The following is a 21,644-nucleotide window of genomic DNA, read 5'->3' as shown; positions in this document are numbered from 1 at the left end:
CTACCTGTTGTCCATGTTCCCCAGCCAAGGACCCTCCTGGTCCTTGATCTACAAAGTCCTTGATCTGCAAAACTTTGTAGAGGAAATGTCAGAGGGCTTAGGAGTAGCGATTTGGGGCTCCCCTGACTCGGCTGCCTCTTTGCCATCCCGCGCCCCCCTCGGGTCCCCACCCCAGCTGTCGGCTGCCCTGATGTTTGACGCCGTGCACGTGGTGGTGAGCGCCGTTCGGGAGCTGAACCGCAGCCAGGAGATCGGCGTGAAGCCACTGGCCTGTACCTCGGCCAACATTTGGCCCCATGGGACCAGCCTCATGAACTACCTGCGCATGGTGAGCCGGGAGCGGGCAGGGCAGAGGGGGTAGGATAGCCCTTTCTGGGGGCACTCACTGTGTCCACTCTGCGGCCCCTCTGCTCTTTCCTCCCTCTTCCAACTGCCCCCGCTGCTTCCCATGTTTCTCGGCCTCCTCCTCTCTGCTCTTTCTCCTCCTGCTCCCTCCTCCCTGTCTATGCTGCCCCTTCCACGGCTTTGTCGCACCTCCCCTCTTTAACTGTGGTCCTTCCTGGCCCCTCTCCCTCTCTCTCATCCCCTCCGCCTCTGCCTCCTTCCCCTGGGCCCCTGCCACCCCTCCCTCTGCCCACCTCCCACCCTGCTAGGTAGAGTATGATGGGCTGACCGGGCGGGTCGAATTCAACAGCAAAGGGCAGAGGACCAACTATACCCTGCGCATCCTGGAGAAGTCCCGGCAGGGCCACCGCGAGGTGAGCTGTCCAGGAAAAGGCAGAGGCTGACCGTGGGGGTGGGCCGTGGGGCAGGGCCCTGAGGGCTGACGGCACTCTCTTTACCCCAGATTGGGGTGTGGTATTCTAACCGCACCCTGGCCATGAACGCTACCACTCTGGACATCAACCTGTCGCAGACCCTGGCCAACAAGACACTGGTGGTCACAACCATCCTGGTGAGTGACCCATGGGGAGCTGAGGGGTCATTGAAGTGGCCTTTCCTGAGGGGTATCTTGGCCCCGTTCTAATGAGGAGGGTGGTCTCGGCTGAACAGCCAGGTTGTGACCCGTGCCCCCACCTACCAGTTGTGAACAAGGTGTCAGCATCCTAATCGTTGCACAGACTGCCCTCAGGCCCAGGCCCAGCCCGGGCTCTGCCAACTTGTGGACGTGGCACACGTATAAGATGGGAATCACTGGGCGGCCGGTAGGAGCATGTCCTGCGCCTCCCTCACGCAGTGGCTGGCTGTTAGGTCCCTGTTCATCACCATTGCTAAGAGTGGATGTTTCGTTACATGTGCCAACTCTGTGTGTTGGCACCTGACAACGAATTTAATTTCCATCTTGAAGATAAGGAAACCAAGGGCCTCCCCTGGTGGTGCAGCAGTTGAGCACTGGGCTGTGAGGCTGCCCGCAGCCTCTGCAGCGCCGGTTCGTTCCCCGGCCGCCGGCGAGGGTCCCACAAAAAAAAAATGATAAGGAAACCAAGACTCAGAGAGGTGAAGCGACTTGCCCAGGATCACATAGCCCTGATGGAAGCTGCATCTCTGAGCCTCCAGGTTGAGTCTTAGCCTCTGTCCTTTGAACCCCCAATGCTCTCTTTTCTGAGCTCCGGTCAAGGGCAGCGCCTGATATCTCCTGGGGGTGCCACTCCTGCATTTTGCCAGATCACAGAGGGGCCTTCGCGTCTCTCTGGATACTTGTTCTGTACTAGCAGACATCCAGGTGTCTGCTCTGTGCTAGGGCCTTTGCCAGTGTCACTCTTTATACCTCTCAGCTGCTCCAGGCAGTTAGTCAGATTTTTCTCCTTTTGAAGGTAAGGAAAGATGTCACACTTGAATATGCGGGAATTGAGCATCAGACTTGGGGCCTAGGCCCTCTCATCTGTACCCTGCTGCCTTCCCCAAGCACAGAGGATCTCCTGGAGGTCAGAGCGGGGCTATACCTAGGGCACCTGTGAGCAGGAGGCTCTGACCTGTGGGTCCTGGATGCCTGCACGCCAGCAGCCAAGCTCAGCTAGCTGCCGAGTCCCTGGCCCCAGGCATCCACTGTTGGTCGCTGGGAGCCCTGAGCAACTGCGAGCTTGCTGCTAAGAGCAGTGGGTGTGGAGAGGACGACCACAGGGTTCCACAGGATGTGAGAGGCTCCCCAAAGCAGAGCCGATTCCTAGGGAACTCCTGACCTAAAGTGGACCTTGAGTCCCTCTGGATGAGGGCCATGAACCTGCTGGAGAGGCACAGATGGCCTGCGGACAGGAAGCCAGACACTTGGTAATATCTTCTCCCAGGGCCCTGAGGGCCAGGCCAGGCTGCTGGGAGAAGCCAGTACCTATGTGCTTTCGGAGCGTGAGCGGTCCCAGAAGCTTCTTGAGGCTGAGGAAATGGAGTCCTTGGTGGGGAGTAGGGGCGGAGGTCAAGGAGGGGGTGTCAGGAGAGTCAAGCCACACACTTGTCCTTCATTTTCCCCAAAGCCCAGAAGCCAGTGTTGTTTTCTCCCTGACATTTGTTCTTCTGATGGATTCATTCATTCATTCCACAAGTATTTACCAAAACTGCCATGTAACAGACCTTACACAAATTCTAGAATCCCAGGAGTAGTCCTAGGGGATCTCATGGTTTCCCCAGTCTTGAGTGGCACTGAGGGTCTAACAGGGCCAGGCAGCAGGAGGGGAAGGGTCTCGGAAAGAGTCACTTTCCCTGCCCCTTCATTTTGGAGAGAGTGAAGCAGAAAGGACTGGTTCTGAATGTCAGAAAAACTGACATGTTTGCCGAGGAAGGCAGCAGCTGTGGAGGAGATGGCCCCGATGTGGGGACAGGACGAGCCTGTGCTGGGCTAGGGCTGTGGGGAAGAGGCAAGGGAGGCTAGGGCTGTTGGAAGTTGAGAAGCAAGAGGAGCTCTGGCTTGGGGTGGAGGTGGGGATGTACCTGGGTGGGGCTCACCAATTTGGAGCAGGGAGTGGCACCACAGGGCAGGTGGAGATGCAAAAAAGGCCAAGGAGATGTGCTGCAGGGCTCCACCCCATCCAGATTTTTCCAGGACTCTGTTGGTCCCCAGGATTTCTTCATTCATTCCTGCTTCTTGGTCAGACAGACCTTGTTCCTGGTCTTGTTCCCTGCCACGTCAGATCGTCTAGCTGTGCGGTTTCCATGCCTTCGTCTGTAAAAAGGGTCTGATAAGCCCCTTCTTGAAGGGCTATGGGAGGACTGAGATAATGAAGCCTCCTGGCTGTGCCCCGGGAGCCTGGGAGAGCCTTCCCTTCTCTTCTGACTCTGCATCCTTGATAAAAGTCTCAAACACACTGGTCATATCCAAAGTACCGCTTCACTGAATTTCCACCTACAGAACCAGCCTCTCTCCCTGAGCCCTCCGGGGCCCCTTCTAGTCTTTACAACCCCCAAGAGCAACCCCACCTAGACCCCTTGAACTTCACGCTGCTGGCATCCTCCTCTTGTTATGCTCCTGTCTAGCTGCTTCTGTTTAACGTATTTGTGAGATTCCTCCCTGAAGTAGTTTCGCCTCGTTGCTGTGTGTTCTGTGACTACCGTGGCGTGCCTCCCCATCGAGTGTAGATGCACATTTGGGTCGTCTCTAGTTCTTTTTTTTTTTTTTTTTGTTCTCACGAGCAGTCCTGCCATGAACATTCTACTACGTGCCTTTTGGTGAACACCTACGGCACTTCTGTCGAGTGCTGGGCCCAGGAATGGAATTACCACTCCTGTTCAACTTGCCTAGATCCTAGCAGAGTTACCCAGAGTGGCCCTAGTTTTTCTTTTTAAAGATTTATTTTATTTATTTATACATACAAGAATTGGGGTGCAGGCCAGAGGTGCAGGAGGTGAGAGGATTCACCAGAGACAGAGTGGGGAGCAGAACAGGCAAATCTACTGAAATACACTGCTGAGGGGAGCAGCGGGAGAGATAGGAGAGGTCTGCTATGCCGTGTGGGTAGCTCCCTGGCCCGGGATCACACTCATGCTATGGTGGCTGCCGATAGCTTCATAGTGCTGAGACTTCAACCCCTTGTGTCACCAGGGAGACCTCGTAGCACTTTTCATTCCTACCAGCCATGTTTGAGTGGGAATTCCACTTGCTCCTCCTTTTTGCCAGCGGCGAATAAAGTACCTTCCGTGTATGTTCCTCACTGATCAGGGAAGTTGGCCACTTTTTTTGGTGTTTATTGGCCATTTAGAAACATCTTTGGGGGGCCTCCCCGGTGGCACAAGGGGTTAAGATGCAACTTGTGAGGTTGTCCCCAGCCACTGCAGCACGAGTTTGAGCCCCGGCCAGGGAGCTACCCACATGGCGCAGCAGACCTCTCCTAACTCTCCTGCTGCTCCCCTCAGTAGCGTATTTCGGTCAGTCCTCCTGTTCTGTTCCCCACTCTGTCTCTGGTGAATCCTCTCACCCCCCACACCTCTGGCCTGTACCCCAGTTCTTGTATGCATAAATGAATAGTGCTGATGCTTAACCCCTTGTGCCGCCAGGGAGGCCCCTTACCTACTTGTTTATTAAGAACTTAATGATTGTACCTTTTATAGTTAGGTCTAAGAGTCATCTGGAATTGATTTCTATGTATCATATAAGGAGGGAGGTCAGGTTACGTTTTTCCCTCTGGATGTTGAATTGAACAGCATCCTTTATTAAAAGGCTCATTCTTTCCCTTATCTCCACCGTCTTACTTTTATTATAAATCAAGTATCCATTCGTGTGTGGGTTTCCAGACTCTCCATTTTGTTGTCTTTCTTTCTTCTGATACCACATTGCCTTAAATACCAAGCTTTAAATTAACTGTTCGTGTCTGGTAAGGTAACTCCTTCAGTTTTCATGTTCTGGAGGATTGCTTTGGCTCTTCTTGACCTTTTGCATTTTCATATGTGTTTAAAGATCAGACTTCCAAATTTAATATTAAACTGGGAGGGGGAACAGAAGTTAACACAGACCTACATAAAATAGAATTAAGATACATTGGGGGAAAGGAGTGAAAAATCAGTCTTCTTCCCTCTCTTGTCTTTCATTTCCACCACCACCACCACCCCCTCTCCCTGGCCACATTCTTCCAGAAACATCTATGCACTTAAAATCACATCCCCACTCTCTCCTTCACAAAGAGTGGCATATTATACAAGTTGTTCTGTAGCTTGCTTTTTTTTTCCCCCTCTTAATATATCTGATAGAACTTATTTTAGTTGTTGCCTGGGATTCTTCTATGACATCAATAATCTTTTTAACCTGTCCCAAATTAACCTAATTTCAACCATTTCAGTCTTTGTTCCCGAGATGAGCCTCATTGTGCAACTCTCAATTCTGCGTTTCTGTGTACAGGTGCATGGCTGGCCACCGGCCATATTCTTAGACTCAGCCTCAGCAGTGTTGCTTTCCGTCTGCGATGCTTCTGCGGAGAATCTCTTGGAACAACTCTGAAAACCCTGGATTAGAGCCTTGGATCTTTAATCAAAAACAAAACAGAAAGTCAGAGCCTTGTTTCTGGTGGTCCAGGGCCCCTTTATTTATTTATTTATTTTAAAGATTTATTTTTTGTTTATTTTATTTTATTTTATTTTATTTTATTTATTTATTTATACAAGCACTGGGTACAGTCAGAAGCGCGGGAGGGTGAGAGAATTCACCAGAGCCAGAGTGGGGAGCAGAGCAGGCAGAGGGACCAAGGTACACTGCTGAGGGGAGCAGCGGGCGGCAGGAGAGGTCTGCGCGCCATGTGGGACTCTCCTCCGGTTGCCGGGGAGCAGCCTGGGATCCAACCCGCACTGCAGAGGCTGCAGGCAGCTTCGCAACCCAGCGCTCAACCACTGCACCACCGGGGAGGCCCCCGGGGCCCCTTTAAATCCTAGTTCAGTTTTCTGTTGTTGAATTCTATTCACAGGCCCCAGCCCCTGCTTCTGGCTCCATGAATTTAAACCCTGACCTTGAGGCCTTGAATCCTAATCCACAACCCAACTGTCTCAGTCTTAAGTGTGGAGATCAGCCTGGGGCAGGAGCCTTGGAGCACAGGGCAACTAGATTTTGAATCCCAGTTCTGCCCCCCCATCTCCCTTTCCCACTGCCCTGCTTCAGCGCTGCAGTTGCAGACAAGACACTGGCTCTCTGGGCTTCAGCTCCTCACGTTAGGAGTGCTGTGCAGTGGATTGGTGCCCAGCACTGGTGTCCGTCCAGGGCATCCTTCTGATCCTCCAGTTCCGATACTCAGGCTAGGTCCCCGTCTCTGAGTCTGGCTTCTAACTTCGCCCAGGCCCCTCTATGATTCCGTCCACTTGAGTTCATTCTAGCACAGTATGTAAGGGCAGAGCTTTGACCTCAGACCAACATGTCCATCTCAACCACTTACTACTTCTCTTCTCAGGACCTCAGTGTCCTCATCTCTAAAACAGAAGTAATAATACCGACCTCCCACGCTGACAGAATAGCTGTCACACAGCTAGCTGCCGCTGCTATTATTAGTATTATCTCACATTCCTACTCCCAGTTCCACAGTTTGGGATTTGGAAAGGCAGCTTGGTAGAGAGAAGCACTGACTTCCCTCCTACCCTTCCCCCCTGTGCTGTGGGGCATATGAGGTCTGGGAATCTGTAGGCCCAGCCTCACAGTGCTTAGTGCTGTATAACATACCACCGCAAGCCTCAGCTTCCACTTTTGTGAAGTGAGTTGTCTAATGGCGCCTCTTGAATAAGGTCACTGAGGAATGAGTGATCCACATGCAGGGGCTGATACCTGAAGGAAGCTCAGTAAGTAGAGCCATTGTGGATACTTTTGCCAAAGCTCTTCTGACTGTGTCCCAGGTCCTAATTCCTCTCCAAAGTCCAGAGAGACCACATAAACAAGTGTTTAGACAATAACTATGTCAGGGTAAGTTTCTCTCGTTACCATCATCTTCATGCACCTGGAACATTCTCTCTGCTTTTGTGCTTATTCGGTACAAAAGTAAAATTGTCTGGCACCCTTCAGAAATAAGCATAAACCTTTTGTAGGCCAGAGATTGCTGTCAGGTGTTTGTTTAACCCTCAAGCATTTTTTTTTTAAGGTATTTGAAACTAGTCTTTATAATCGGGACATTTTACCAACTTGGGCTTCCAGGTTTTCAACGCTGGCACAGCTGGCCTCTTAGGCTGCGTCACCTTGGGCCAGAGCTCAGTGCTGGTGGGGAGGCCCTCTTGATCCTTTGGTAGTTCATGATGTCAGTTTGCTACTGGTTGTGTAAAAAAGTGAAATAGAGCAGGACAGACAGTGTCAGGGTGTGTTGCCCATGGGATAAGGGTTAGGACTGATTTGTAGAACCAAGTCTGGTTACTTGGGTTGCAAAGTCCAATGTAACTTTTTTTTTTTTGTGGGACCCTCTCTGGCAGCCGGAGAATGAACCGGTGCTACAGAGGCTGCGGACAGCCTCGCAGCCCAGCGCTCAACTGCTGCTCCACCAGGGGAGGCCCCACCATTGTAACTTTTAACTGGGTCATAGCCAACACTTTGAAAGCCTGCATTCCAGTTGGACCCAGGCTCCATCCCGTCTGATTCAATCTCAAGTTGCTTGCCTCCCTCGTAAGCCTTGAGCTTGAGACAGCAAGCATCAGCTTGGCTGGTGGAGCTGAAAACAGCCCTGGTCTGCAAGCTGGTTTTGAACTAGCTGCCTGGTCTGGCCTGGGGGATCCCCAACCCAGCCCCCAGCGCTCAGATTCTCACACCTCTCTTCTCCTGCTTCCCTAGGAGAACCCGTACGTCATGCGCAGACCCAACTTCCAATCCCTGTCCGGGAACGAGCGCTTTGAGGGCTTCTGTGTGGACATGCTGCGGGAGCTGGCCGAGCTGCTCCGCTTCCGCTACCGCCTGCGCTTGGTGGAGGACGGGCTGTATGGAGCGCCTGAGCCCAACGGCTCCTGGACGGGCATGGTGGGCGAGCTCATCAACCGGGTACGGCGGGCCAGGGTGGGGCGGCCTGGGAGGGCAGCCACGGGAGCCCCAGGGCCAACCTAGCACATAACAAAGGTGGAATGAGGGTTCCTACGTCAACCACACGGGCGGCCTGTTGTGCTGGCGAGCTCCCGGGCTGGGCACTGGGATGACAGGTGAGGGGTCACTGCCTATGCCATGTGCTCCCCTCACGCCACTTTGTCTCAGTCAGTGCTCAAAGAATGAAACTTGGAGAGGGGATTGCACAGAGGCTGAGGGGGTCAAGAGGGGCTTCCACTGGGAGACAGGACTAGGGCTCCAGGGCCGGGTTCGCGCCCCATGGAAGCACTCTGCCAGCACCTGCTAGGAACCCTGGCAGTCGAGGTCACAGAGGTGGCCTGTTACTCATTCATGGGCGATAGTGGTGAGCACAGTAGATCCGGCCCTTGCCCCAGAGAGCTCAGGGTCCTCTCATGTTGCCGAAAAGCACATGCCTCCAGGATAGAGCCATGGGGTGGCGAGATGGGACCCAGAGGCTCCTGACCTGGCCAGGCATCCAAGGAGGGTTTTCCGGAAGAGGTGACCCCCGGGGTGATTCCCAAGGAGTGTGAAGGAGTCAGCAAGATGAAGGAGGCATGGGAGGAGGGGAATGTGTTTAGATTAGAGGAAGCACTATTTACAAAGGTAGGGGTGAGAGAGAGAGTGATTCATGGAAGAGCTTGCTGGACACTGTGCCCACTATGGGCAGGAGATGGGTGAAGGGAAGGAGGGAGAGAGGCAGGGGCCTGGGGGATAGGGTGTGACAAAAGATATTTTGCAGTCAGACCAACCTTTTTGAATCCTCTGATAAGTCATTTCTCTCCTGAACCTCAGTGTTGCACTTTCTAAGATGGGGATGATAACACCCTGCAGGTCAGTGGTGAGGGTTACAGAGAGCAGGGCCAAGCTCCCCACGCACTGCTTGTCAGAGAGGGGGGCTGGTATGTAACCCCCTTTTTATTCCGGGTATGAGAACCCATGTGGGCAAATGCCTGGAGGTAGGACTGTGCCTGGCTGAGGACATACCTGAGGCAGGTGTGCAGAGCAGGGAGCTGTGGCCACAGACTCTCAGGGTAGCCCTGACTTTGGATTTGGTGAGGGCACTGGTAATCCTCACCCTCCTGGCCCTCCCATCCCCAAATCCACTTGGCCCAAACCCCTGAATGTCACTAGGCTAGACTCCAGAAGGCCACTTCATTTGACAAGGACTTTCATCCTTAGGGTGCTGATTTTCAAAAGTTGTTTTGAAAGCAGAACCTTTTTTCCCATGAAGGTGCCCTCAGAACCCTGAACCAAAGCAGAACTGCTCAGTGGAGGCAGAGGAAGGGGTTCCCTGGGGCTCTGGCATCTTGGTCTCCCTCAGACAAGGAAACCCCTGTGCCTCTGACCCCACCCTTCGGATGGGCCTGGGGATTTGCTGTAGTGGGGCCCAGTGGGCTTTTCTGCTGTGTTGCTGGGATTGGGACCCTGAGACTGTCTGAAGCCTGGCTGTGCTGCGCACTGGCTGTGTGACCTTAGACAAGTTCCTTAATCTCCCTGTAATGTCAGACTTGCTGGTAGGACTGAGCCCAAATTGAGCTAATCCAGATAAAGGCCTTGAGTACCATCGGCCAGTGCTCTCCGTCATTGTTAGTGTTCTTCCTCGTATTGAAAAGGTATTGACATAGGAAGTGTCCTTCCTGTGTATTCACATGGCAATACATAGAGACATATGTGCCTGCATCCATTCTGCAGCCAGCTGGCATTTATTGAGTGCCTACTGTATACTAGGCCCTGTGCCATGCCCTGAGCAGAACAGAACAGGTTAAAGAATTTAGCCCTCAGCAGGGGGTCCATGGGATGCACCACTCCCAAAGGTGCTAAGGCAGCTCCAGTGAGGGTTTGGAATCTTGGGGGGCAGGGGAAATAGGGACAAAGGCTACAGGGTGACCTTGGGGAGAAAAGGGGATGGAGGCCAGGGAGCTGGAGAACGTCAGGGTTGGGTGACTGTCTGGGGTGGGGGACGTGGGCCGTCCTCCGGATTCTGGCTCAGGCAGCTGGCGATGGCGGTGACATTTAGGGAGAGAACACTGGAGGAGGAGCAGGCTGGGAGTGCAGAGGATGGGCGGGGTTTGGCCTTGCCGAGGCTCAGCTGCCTGCTGTGGGATGGCCACGTATGTGGAGCCTCACACGGACTCTTAGCGCCAGTCTCACAGAAGCAGCTGCTGCTGTTTGTTGATTCCACACCCTGTGCCGAGAACTTTTCTGGTGCTGCTTAATTCTTTTTTTTTTTAATTTATTATCTATGCATTCAAGAACTGGGATACAGCCAGAGGTGTGGGGGGTGAAAGGATTCACCAGAGACAAAGTGGGGAACAGAACAGGAGGAATGACTGAAATACACTGCTGAGTGGAGCAGCGGGTAAGACAGCAGAGGTCTGCTGCACCATGTGGGTAGCTCCCTGGCGGGGGATCAAACTTGTGCTGCAGTGGCTGCGGATAGCTTCATAGATTGCATCTTAACGCCTTGCGCCACCAGGGAGGCCCTCATGCTGCTTAATTCTGACACTCCAGAGGATCATCTCCTCCTCCTGGGGCGAGACCTGGGCTCCACGGTGAAGGGACTTGACCCCAACACATAGGGCTACAACCAGGTGTGTCTGACCCCAGACCTGTGCCCTTTGTGGACAGGTGCTTGGGAAGCCTGGAGGGATCACTTTCTGAACTGTGTTAACCCCTGACTCCCAACGACCCCCCCACCCCCAGGAGGGACTGGTCCTAGCCCGGACAGAATGAGGCACCAAGGCACTAAGCCCAGGCTATGTGGCTGGTGATGGGCAGAGCCAGGGCTGGCACCCCAACAGGCTGGCCCAGAGCTGATAAGTGACTTCCAAATGGAAGACAGCCCAGGGCATTGGCGCGCCAGTCACCTGGGCCAGGCTCGGGGCTCAGGAACCAGTCTCCACTTATGGTTCATTTATTCCACCCAGTGGCCACTGCTGGAATTGGCCTTCTCCCCGGGTAGCATGAATTCAGGCCATGCCGCCTCACGGCCACCTCACCTCTCATTTCCCCCAATTGCAGTAGGATTTTTCTATAATGCAAGTCTGGTGTCGCTTGCTTCACCTGTACCCCTCCAGAGCCCCCAGGAGGAAGTCTGCACCCTGGCCTGGCCCTCCAGGACAGTGCAGATGTCTTAAGTCTGGATCCCAGGAGCTGACTCTAAGGTGGAGACTAGCAGGCAGGACTGGTGTTGGGGTACCCTGGAGACTGAGCCCTGTGAGGGGTTGAAGAATGGGCTTAAAGGGAGGAGAGGGAGCCCCCCTGTTGTGCATCATGACTGGGGCAGCCCCACAGGCAGCTCTGGAGTAGGGGTGGCCCTCTCTCCCCCAAGGGCAGGGCATGCCATCAGCCTCCAGCACCCTTGGCAGCTGAGGCAACGAGAGCCCCGTCCTGAAGTAGGACCAGCGGTGACCACACAGTGAGAGCCAGTCTTTGGGTGCCCACGTGGCCACACCATCCCTAATAAGCCACTTCATCTCTTTGAACTTCTCTCCATTTCCTCTCTTGAATTGGGGATGGTATCTCCTCTCACCGAGTTTCTTGGGGGTTAGAGGGGACATGTGGAAGAGCCTCTGCTGCCTGGCACGTGGGTGACACTTGTTACGAGGCCAGGCGGGTAATGTGATTGGAAGCACAGGACCTAGGACCTCAGGGTGAGGGCCGCCCACTGCATTTGGGGCACCCTCACCCTGAGGACGGGAGCCTTGCCTAAGCTCTGTGTCCTTAGCACAGGGCACTGCACACAGGGGGTGCTAATCAGTTACTGACTGATTCAGTCCAGGGTTCTATAGAAATTCTGCCCCTCGTTCTCTCCATCTAAAGGAAGGCACACATCAGCACAGTTCTCCTTCAGCCGAGCCCATAGTCGCGGAGGAGCTGATTTCAGCTTTACTATTGACGGTGTCCATCCAGCCTTTTGTGCTGGGCTTGCACGGATGTCCTAGGTTGGCATTTTCAAAGGACACGTAGCAATGACAAGTCCCTACCCATTCAGCAAGCACTCATTTTCACGCACTGTAAAAACCACAGGTAGACACAGAGAAGGGGACTGTTACTACAGAATACCCCTATTGCCTGCTTTCCAGAATTCATCTTATCTTACATAGAGAATTTTGAATGACGACTTGAAAAAGTTTTACATTTTAGTGTGTTTCAGATTATCAAACAGGACTTGCACCGAATCTAACCCCATTTTGTACAAAAATAGTTTATACATATGTGTGTGCACATAGAAAATTATAAGCATGTCTGCCCGCTATCAAACATTTTCCTTAATTGAAAGCAATTCCTTTGTTTTCTCTGCTTACACATGTGATACAAAGTGATAGGAACTGGAAGGCACAGAAAGAGCCATGGACATAAAATCCTCTGTGGGCTCACATCTGAGATGACCACTGTGACTGGTGTGGGGCAGATTCCCCAGCTCATTTCCTGCAAAGTCAGGGCTGCCTAGATGGACTTTTTTTTTTCCTAAAGATTTTATTTATTTATGCATATAAGAGCTGGGGTACAGGCCTGAGATGCGGGGGGGTGAGAGGATTCACCAATGACAGAGTGGGGAACAGAACAGGCAGATTGACTGAAGTACACTGCTGAGGGGAGCAGCGGGCGAGTCAGGAGAGATCTGCTGAGCCATGTGGGTTCCTTCCTGGCCGGCCGGGGATCGAACTCATGCTGCAGAGGCTGTGGATTGCTTCATAGTGTGGTGCTTAACACCTTGTGCCACCAAGGAGGCCCTTGCATAGATGGACTTAAAACACATTCTAAGTTTGCACAAACGGTGCCCCGTCACACATGCTTGTGCAAGCCGCTTTTTCCCCTTGTATGTTGACCACCTTTCCTTGTTAGCACACGTATATTTAGTCATTCACATATTCAGTAACCTTTTATTGAGCACCTACTATGTGCCAGGCTCTGCTCCATGCACTATGACAAGCAGTACACAGAACAGACACACATGCTTCCTGGCTCCTGGGAGCCAAATTGCTAGTGGGGACCACTGACAGCAAATATATTAATATCTCGTTGCCTAGTGGGACCATGAAGGCAGAAATCGAGTTCAATAGCTCAGATGATGTTTAGACAAGATGATGGAGGCCAGGAAAATCGGCTTGAGAAGCCCATTAGGAAGGGGTTTCCTGGGGACAGGTGGGGGCTTCCTGGGGACAGACAAGGGGCTCACTTCCCCAGTGCCTACAACAGTCCAGTGCTCCATGAACACTTGCTGAATGAATGGATGGGCCTGGGGAAAGTTTTCCAGAAGTGTAAAGCCTTGAGGTGGAAATAGGTAGCCATGCCCAAGGGGCAGTGCAGACTGTGGCTGAGAGGGGTAGTGAGGAGCGAGGTTCCAGAGCAGAGCTGGTCACGGGGCTGTGGGTAGGGGGCGTGAGTGTGATTTTTACTCTGTTGCAAAAGCAGTGGAAGGTTTTAAGCAGGGGATTTGCCTTGATCTATTTTTTTTTTTTTTTTGCCTTGATCTATTTTCCTTTTCCTTTTCCTTTTTAATTGCAGTGAAATTCATGTAAAAGTCACCGTTTTGAAGTGTGTTTTTTCAGGGGCATTTCATATACTCGCAATGCTATTACGATAAAAGTTTGGAGCCCCTGTCTAATTCCAAAATGTTTTCTTGACCCTAAGTAATAGTCCTTAAGCATTACTCCCCGAGACCCCTTCCCACAGCCCTTGGCAACCTCCAGTCTGCTCTGTCTCCAAGGGCTGGCTTATTGTGGACATTTCATAGAAATGGAATCACCCAGTAAGTGGCCTTTTGCATCTGGCTGCTTTCGCCCAGTGTAACATGTTTGACATTGGACCACTTTGCAGAGTGGATGAGCACCGCGTCCCATGTTACGGCTGAGCATTCCGTCATACAATGCCTGGCCTTGATTTAATTTTTAAATTACCCAAAAATGACTACCCAGGCTGCTATCTTGAAAACTGACCGTAGCAGGGCAGGAGTAGAAACAGAACTGTCCATCTGGCAGGCTGATGGTGGGCACAGAAGAGAAAAGATGCAGGGGTATGAGGTGTGCCCCCAGGAGGGAATCCGGAGCTCCTGCAGGGTTGACCTGGTCTGAGCACCCAGGCGAAAGGTGAACTGGATGCCACACGCGGGGAGCAGTTTGCTAGGGAAGTAAAAGTCTCTCTGGCCCAGGCTCATCTGAGGACAGAAGTTCAAGTGCAGACACCCTGGTTTCACTGTGTGGCCCTGGCATGAATTTTTCAGCTCACCCCAGTGTGTGGATTTTTGGGTGGTTTCCAGTTGATGCTAGAATAGACAAGGCCACCATCAGCTGGACTGCGGGTTTGTGGGTGTGTTCGTGAAGGATAAATTCCAAGAAGTGGAAGTGCTGGGTCAAAGGGTGTAAAAATTTTTTTAAGTCCCTAGCACCAAATGGCTGTTCAAGGAGTTTCCACCAAATTTTATTCCCACCCAGAGTGTACGAGAATGTCAAATTTCCCACACTCTTGCCAACAGTGGGTATTCTCTATCTTTAAAAAAAATTTTTTTTGAAATCTGAAAGACCAAAAATAATATTGTTTAAACCCAAACAGTATGTTAAATGGGTTATTCCTCACATGGCCATTTTGTAAGTCAACAAAGCATCTTTTCATATTTCGTTGTTTCTGGGTATTTTTATTTGCTCGTGCTCTTATAAACAATAACCAGAGCTTTGCCTGCCTTGCGGCTCGTTAGGATGGTTTCCCAGGGACAAATGACCGGCTGGAAGAGGGAGGCCCTTTTCTTTGATTTTAAGTGGTAGAACTGCTTCCCAGAAAGACAACCACTTTCTCTGCAGTCTCCTCCTCAGCACTGAGTTCTGATTGGCTTTTAGACATCTAGACAACTCCCTGTCTTTTTTTATAGATGGAGAATTCTTTTGATTTTCCCAGCTTTGACAGGTAGACCTTATGTACTCAGGTGATAGATGAAGACTCAGCCCAAGCTAGACTCCGTGTGAGCCCAAGAGGGCCCCAGACCCACCCTCTGTTTTTCCACATTCTGTGATTGGAGTAGCCATACATGGCAGTTGGCAGAACCCCACAATGGCTTCATCAGTCAGAGCTGTTATGGCAGAAAGAGCCCGTGGAAGCCCCTAGAACTCCCTATCTTTCCCATGACAGTAATCCCAAACCAATTCTACATCCTTTGGGGGCATTGCAGAGATGAGTGCCACCATTCATGGTTAGAAAAAGCAGGATAGTGATCTCGTCCCCATTCAGCTGGCCTGTGCAGAAGGCAGATGGATCGTGGAGAGTGACTCTTAGTTATTGCAAACGTAATCAGGTGGTGACTGCAATTGCCATCACTGTCCCAGAGGAAGTAGCTTTCCTGGAGCAACTCAGCATGGCCCTGGGTAGCTGGGGCAAGCCCCTGACCTGGCAGATGCTTTTTTCCCCATCCCTCTCCCTGGGGACCACTAGAAGCCAGGAGGGCACAACTCCTGTCACCCTGGGGCAACCTCAACTCATATAGGCTTCAGCCAACTTGATCTTAATAGTCCCCACAGCATTTCGCCAGCCACCACACTGCCTGCTGCTCAGATCTTGCAGGAAGTAGCTTGTAGTAAGAGGTGGGGGGGTGGGGGCAGTGAACCTTCTGCAAGGCAGGGGCAGCCTGGGGACAGGGCACTGGCTGCTTGAAAGTGAGAGTTGGACAGAATTGTTGACCATACATAGAGCTGTGAAGCTGCTAACCCAATGAGAAAAAGAAAGTGCAGGGGTCACGGAGGCAGCCACTGCAGGAAGCAGCCCTGCCCTGGGGCTGAGGGTCCAGGGGAAGAAGCTGGAAAGGTTAAAATGTAGAAACCCGGACCAGGGCCCCAACAGAGCTGAAGGAGAGGAGGCGCTGCTTGGCTGGTCCTCACGATGTTGGGTGGTTTTTTTAGTTTGGGCAGCAACTTATACCCAGTATAAGTTGAATGTGCTCCTTCATTCCACTGACCAAACAGCCCACAAGTCTTTTCATTTTGAGGGCGGCCAGACTGGGATGGCTCACAGCATGTCCTGATGGTGATCGCAAGCTGGTGGTGATCTCACGGCCACCGGCCCAATGACACGGCAGGTCAGGCTGCGCAGGCAGCCGCTGGGGAGGCAGGCACCACGAGGTGTGTTGGAGCAGACATGCAGACTCGGGAGCGAAGCAGTAACTGTTCTCCTGAGAAACCTTCCTTCGTGAGTCCTCCGAAAGGCAGAGCCCCTGCCAGTGGGAGACAGCGACCACGTGGCCAGAGGGTGTCTGGAACCCACGTATTGTCACTTCTGCATTGGTCAGCATCCTGTGAGACCAGCCACCCCAGATAGTTGAATGAGGAGAATTATTTACTAGGAATTAAGTTGTTCGTTAGGTAACCGAGTGGGTAAAAGTGGAACCCCAAGGAAGGGATCAGCCAGCATGTTCTGATAGTATGTTTGGCTTTGAGGATGTACAGCCAGGACTCCTCACCTGTCCTGTTGTCTGGAAAGTGGTCAGATGATACCTAGAGGATGTGAGGGCTACCTGGCTGAGGCATCTGCCACCTTATTGATCCCAGGCTACTCCTAGACAAATGGGCCTGGCAGCCTTCCTGTAAAACCTGATTACAAAATCAGGCAGATGGGCTGCACTGACCTGAGGGTCATAGTTTGCCCTCAGATATCAGGGAAGTGCAAGGCAGGTGGCTTCATCCTGAGTAATGAAGGATCAGAGAGAACAGTTGAAACTACTGGAAACTTCAAGAAAAGGCTCAGACCCTGAAGAGCGGACACTCACTGTTTGGCAGTGGTGTCCCCAAGGGGCTGGGTGAGGCTGGTTCTGCAGGTTATCAGGAAAAAGCTGCAAACGAGAATCATCTGCTCCAAAAATAGAGCAGGAGCTGCAGCTCCCTCCTGCCTGCCACCTCCCTCTAGCGCCCCCTATGGGCAGAGCCTGGCAGGATGCCCATGGCAAACGGAAACATTCTTTGCAAGGAGCTGATGCAGAGGGTGGCCCTGGAGCTCAGGGCAATCATGAGTGCTTTGATTGGATTTCAGGCATTTAGACAGCCCCCCTATTGTCTCTACAAGTGGCTCATCATTTGGATTCTTCCTGATACCCTTCCATAGATTCAACAACTGTCAGGTTCCCCTCGGGGAGGGAAGTCTCTGAGAAAATAGTCATCTGCTGGGAAATAGAGTGAGATGGAGGAGATGGGGGGTAGTTCTGAAGGCCTGGAATGAGCTAGAGAGAACTTGCGGCATTTAAGGATCAGACCGTCCTCCCTTCTGAATGAACCCCCCCCCCAAAATCTGACCACCTCTCTCCATGCTCATTGCCACAGCATCTCGCGGTGGATTGTCAGCTACCTTGACCTTGTGATCTGTGCTCATGGTGACCAGGTCACTTCATCCCATTATTCACACCCACTCACACCCACCTATTGAGAACCCAGCCCCTGCAAGGTCCCCAGACTCTGCTTTGCCCACCCCTCCCTTCCCACTCCAGCCACCCTGGGCACCATCACTTCCCACCTTAGGTCTCCCCACTGCCCCCTCAGCCTGGAACCCTCTCCCCAGGTCTTCTCATGCTGGTCCTGGCTTCCCTGTACATTTGTCCTTAAGACACTCGTGATGGGGAGTGTGTGGCTGTCTCCACTGCACTGCCCTGCTTTATTCTCCCTTGCACTAGTGGCTGTGTGACATTATGTGTCTCTATTCACTGCTATATCCACAAAGTTAGAATTGCATTTCACTGGAGGAGTAGATTCAGAAAATATTTGTTGAGTGTATCAGTGAATGAATGAACAGTATGGCTGCAAGGTGGGGATACAGAATATCATAGACCGGCCTATAAACCACAGATCTATTTCTCACATTTTTTTAAGATTTATTTTATTTATTTATGCATACAAGAACTGGGGTGTAGGCCAGAGGTGCAGGGGGCCATAAGAGGATTCACCAGAGACAGAGTGGGGAGCAGAACAGGCGGTTCTACTGAAATACACTGCTGAGAGGAGCAGCAGGGAGACAGGAGAGGTCTGCTGCACAAGTGGGTCACCTCCCTGGCTGGGGATTGAACTCCTCCTGCATTGGCTACAGATAGGTTGATAGTGCTGACTTTAACCCCTGCGCCACCAAGGGGCCCCTATTTCTCACATTTCTGGAGGCTGGGAAGTCCAAGATCAAATCCGAGTCTCTCTGAGACTCAGTTTCACCATCTGTAAAATGGGCCTAGTAGTGCCCCTCAGGGAGCAGTGGGGAGGAATTACAAGGTGGTCTGTATAAAGTGCTGTCTAGCATGGAACCTGGCACATAGGAAGTGCCCAGGAACTGTTCCCTGTTGATAACTGAAGGCAGAAGGGGAAACTGAGGGGGGAAGAGAATTCTAAGTGGGTCAGCAAGCAGGCATCTGGACCCCCACCTCAGCTGTCATCTCTCTCCACACCTGGAGGCTGGGAGGGTTGTTTTTTTTTTTTCAAAGATTTTTTTATTTATTTACACAAGCACTGGGTACAGTCAGAAGCACGGGATGGTGAGAGAATTCACCAGAGCCAGAGTGGGGAACAGAACAGCCAGACTGATGAAACACACTGCTGAGGGGAGCAGCGGACGTGGCAGGAGAGGTCTACGCGCCATGTGGGACCCTCGCCAGTGGCCGGGAATCAAACTGGCGCTGCAGAGTCTGTAGGCAGCTTCACAACCCAGCACTCAACCGCTGCGCCACCAGGGGAAGCCCTGGGAGGGGGTTTTATAAAGCAGGGCCTCCATGATGAGCTTGGCGGGACCATGGGGCGGTCGGAAAGAGCGGGCTAGCCGAGCAGAAGAGGCCACGGGAGCCTCTCTCAGCAGCCATGTGTTGACGAGGGTCCAGTTTCGGGCCCAGGATGACCCCTGAAACCATTGCAGCTCCTGGTCACCTCCCCCTCCTCTCGAGACTCAGCCTCTGACCCCTCCGTGCTCTCTCTCGGTGAGCTTCTCTCTAACTGCCCATCTGTCTCCCTGGCCACCCCCCACCCCACCCCTGCCCGGCTTCCCCTCCAGCAGAAGGCAGACCTGGCTGTGGCCGCTTTCACCATCACAGCTGAGCGGGAGAAGGTCATCGACTTCTCCAAACCCTTCATGACCCTGGGGATCAGCATTCTCTACCGAGTGCACATGGTATGGTTTCCGTGGAGGTCTGGGGGCTGGCGGGAGGGGGTGGGAGCAGAGGCTGGGGCTGGCCGGGGCTCCTGGACCCCTGGCAAGGCAGGACCAGGCTGGGAGGAAGCTCAGGTGAGGGTGACCGTCTCGCTCCCTGTTCCCCCAGGGCCGCAAGCCCGGTTACTTCTCCTTCCTGGACCCCTTCTCTCCTGCTGTGTGGCTCTTCATGCTTCTTGCCTACCTGGCTGTCAGCTGCGTCCTGTTTCTGGCTGCCAGGTGAGTCCACTGCCTGGGGTGCACGTCTGTTGCTCCCCCCTTGGCCCTGCTCACCCTCCCACCATGTCTCTCCGCAGGCTGAGCCCCTACGAGTGGTATAACCCACATCCCTGCCTGCGGGCACGCCCTCACATCCTGGAGAACCAGTACACGCTGGGCAACAGCCTCTGGTTCCCCGTGGGCGGCTTCATGCAGCAGGGCTCGGAGATCATGCCCCGGGCGCTGTCCACACGCTGCGTCAGTGGAGTCTGGTGAGAGGCTTTCTGTGTGGCTGGCTGGGGAGGCCCAGGCACCACCTATGTGATGGGAGGGGGTGAGCCCCAACTCTGCACTCACTAGCTGTGTGGCCTTGGGTCGGCCACTTCCTCTGCATATCTTGGACTTCCCATCTGGAAAATGGGATAAACGTGCCATGTCTCGGCCTGGAAGGACTCGGTGAGGCCTTTGTGGGGTCATGACGTCGACAGGAGGGCAATGAGCAGACCCCGGCCTGGTTGTTAGGGACATGACCCTGGCGGCCGCTGAGGCCTCGATCCAGGACAGTCTTCACTGTGCAGAGGCCAGAGCTGAGACTCAGATGGGGACACCTGTTCCCCAAAATTGCACCAGGACTCAGAAATTGGACAAGATATAGTTTGCCCTGAGACAAACTCCAAGAAGCCACATGTCCAAGAGCAGACACTGACAACTCATGGTGTCTGTTTGGCCCACAGTTTAAGGTTTTTTGGAATTAGCTGGCGACATTTAAATATTGGGTGAATTCATCCCACGTCCAGATTTCTCACTCTTCTTGAAAATTCAGGCGATCTGGAGATACTTGGCCGGCCTTTCCACCCGGCGTCCTTGTCTGATCCCTTGGCCTCGGCCTCCGCTTCCACCTTCAGTCCCTCTGGCCTGACTCCAGAAGCGTTGCACTTGCTGCCTATCTCTTAAATGGCAGCTGGGCCTGGCTGCAGTTCAGAGAGCTCTTTGGAACAGCAGAATGCCCAGGAGAGTGCTCAGGACAGCGATGTTCTCCTTGTGTCAAAGGTTAGAAGATGAGACCCAGGGAGGAGCGATTTGCTAACGATCCTGCATTCATCTAGTGCCCCCAGTCACTCCCTCCCACCCCCAGCCAGCCCTGGCTGCTGTCGTAACCCAGCCCTGCCCCTCATTCAGGCCCGTGGGGAGCCCTCCTGGGCATCCCAGGCATCAGGCCTCCTTTCAGGGTGTCTCCCTCCCCACCAACCCACCAGTCAGAGTTCAGACATCTGTGATCCTTCAACAGATGCTGGTCTGGCCCCTCTGTGGGCCAGGCACTTGGGTGAAGATTCAGCTCTCCAGAGGCAGAGATGCTGAGAATACAGATGAGCACAGGGCCATCCTATTTAATGCCAAGAATATGCCCGAAAGATAATGTGTGATTCGAAGCTTGTTCCCATCGAGACTAACCTCAACGGGCAGGCTTTTTCTTTCTCCCAGTAAAGCAGAACTGACTCCCAGGCACTGGCAATTCGCTTGGTCCACGGGCTTTGAAGGTGGGGGGCGGTCTTGATTTTTTTTTTTTAACGTTTTGGGTTGCCATCATTTCAGATGTTCCTATAGCTTCCTATGGGCGCTGCATCGAATAGCACAAACTCAGTGGCTTAGAGCAACAGAATGTGTTGCTTGTATTTCTGGAGGTCAAAAGTCTGACTGGAATTTTGGTGCAACCCAGGCGTGGTCAGAGCTGATTCTTCTGCGGCTTCGGGGGAGACTCTATGCCGTTGGCCCTGCATCCCTCACTCATGAGCTCTCTGACTCTGATCTCCTCCTTCCTAACGACCCTCGTGGGCCCGCCAGACACTCTCCCACCTCAAGAACTTTAGCCTAATCACATCTGCGATTACCTGCCTATTCCACACCCCAAGTGAAATTTATCAACATTTGCAGTATGAGCATGTTAACAGGTGCATGTGGTCTGGACTACTGGGTGACCCAGTGGTGCCACGATAGAGAACAGGAGAGCGGAGAAGACTTTCTGAGATACGTCAGGCTGAGTGCTGAAAGACCCCTCCATGCCGAGGGGAGAGGGGTGCATTCTAGGCCAGGAGGGGGCCACTAATGTGAGGAGGTAGCCGAAAAAGCCAAGGAGACCTATATATGCGACAAACCTGGCCAAGGCCCCAGGACAGGCAGGGTCCGCCTCTCTGCAGGCACCCACTTTTGCTCCTGGGTCAGGGACCCACTTCTCCACCACCACTTCCCGAGACTCACCCAGGAGGCCCCCCTTGTGTGCCCCTCCTCACTGGAGCTTTTCACCCTGGGCTCACTCTGG

General features: G+C 52.9%; 1 protein-coding gene across 1 annotated transcript in view; it reads left to right on the top strand.

Moving 5' to 3' along the window:
• GRIK5 (glutamate ionotropic receptor kainate type subunit 5) overlaps positions 1 to 21,644 on the top strand; it is a 50,601-nt gene that overhangs the window by 14,494 nt on the left and 14,463 nt on the right. The window contains 7 exon segments of the mRNA XM_037516663.2: positions 176 to 328; positions 654 to 758; positions 848 to 955; positions 7,712 to 7,915; positions 18,977 to 19,090; positions 19,239 to 19,348; positions 19,426 to 19,599. Of these exon segments, the coding sequence (XP_037372560.2) occupies positions 176 to 328; positions 654 to 758; positions 848 to 955; positions 7,712 to 7,915; positions 18,977 to 19,090; positions 19,239 to 19,348; positions 19,426 to 19,599 (968 nt within the window).

The sequence above is a fragment of the Talpa occidentalis genome, unplaced genomic scaffold (assembly GCF_014898055.3).
Source record: "Talpa occidentalis isolate TD23 unplaced genomic scaffold, MPIMG_talOcc4v2.1 talOcc4.17, whole genome shotgun sequence".
Taxonomy (NCBI): domain Eukaryota; kingdom Metazoa; phylum Chordata; class Mammalia; order Eulipotyphla; family Talpidae; genus Talpa; species Talpa occidentalis.
The sequence above is the reverse complement of the archived record's forward strand: the minus strand, read 5'-3'. Positions and strand labels throughout refer to the sequence as shown.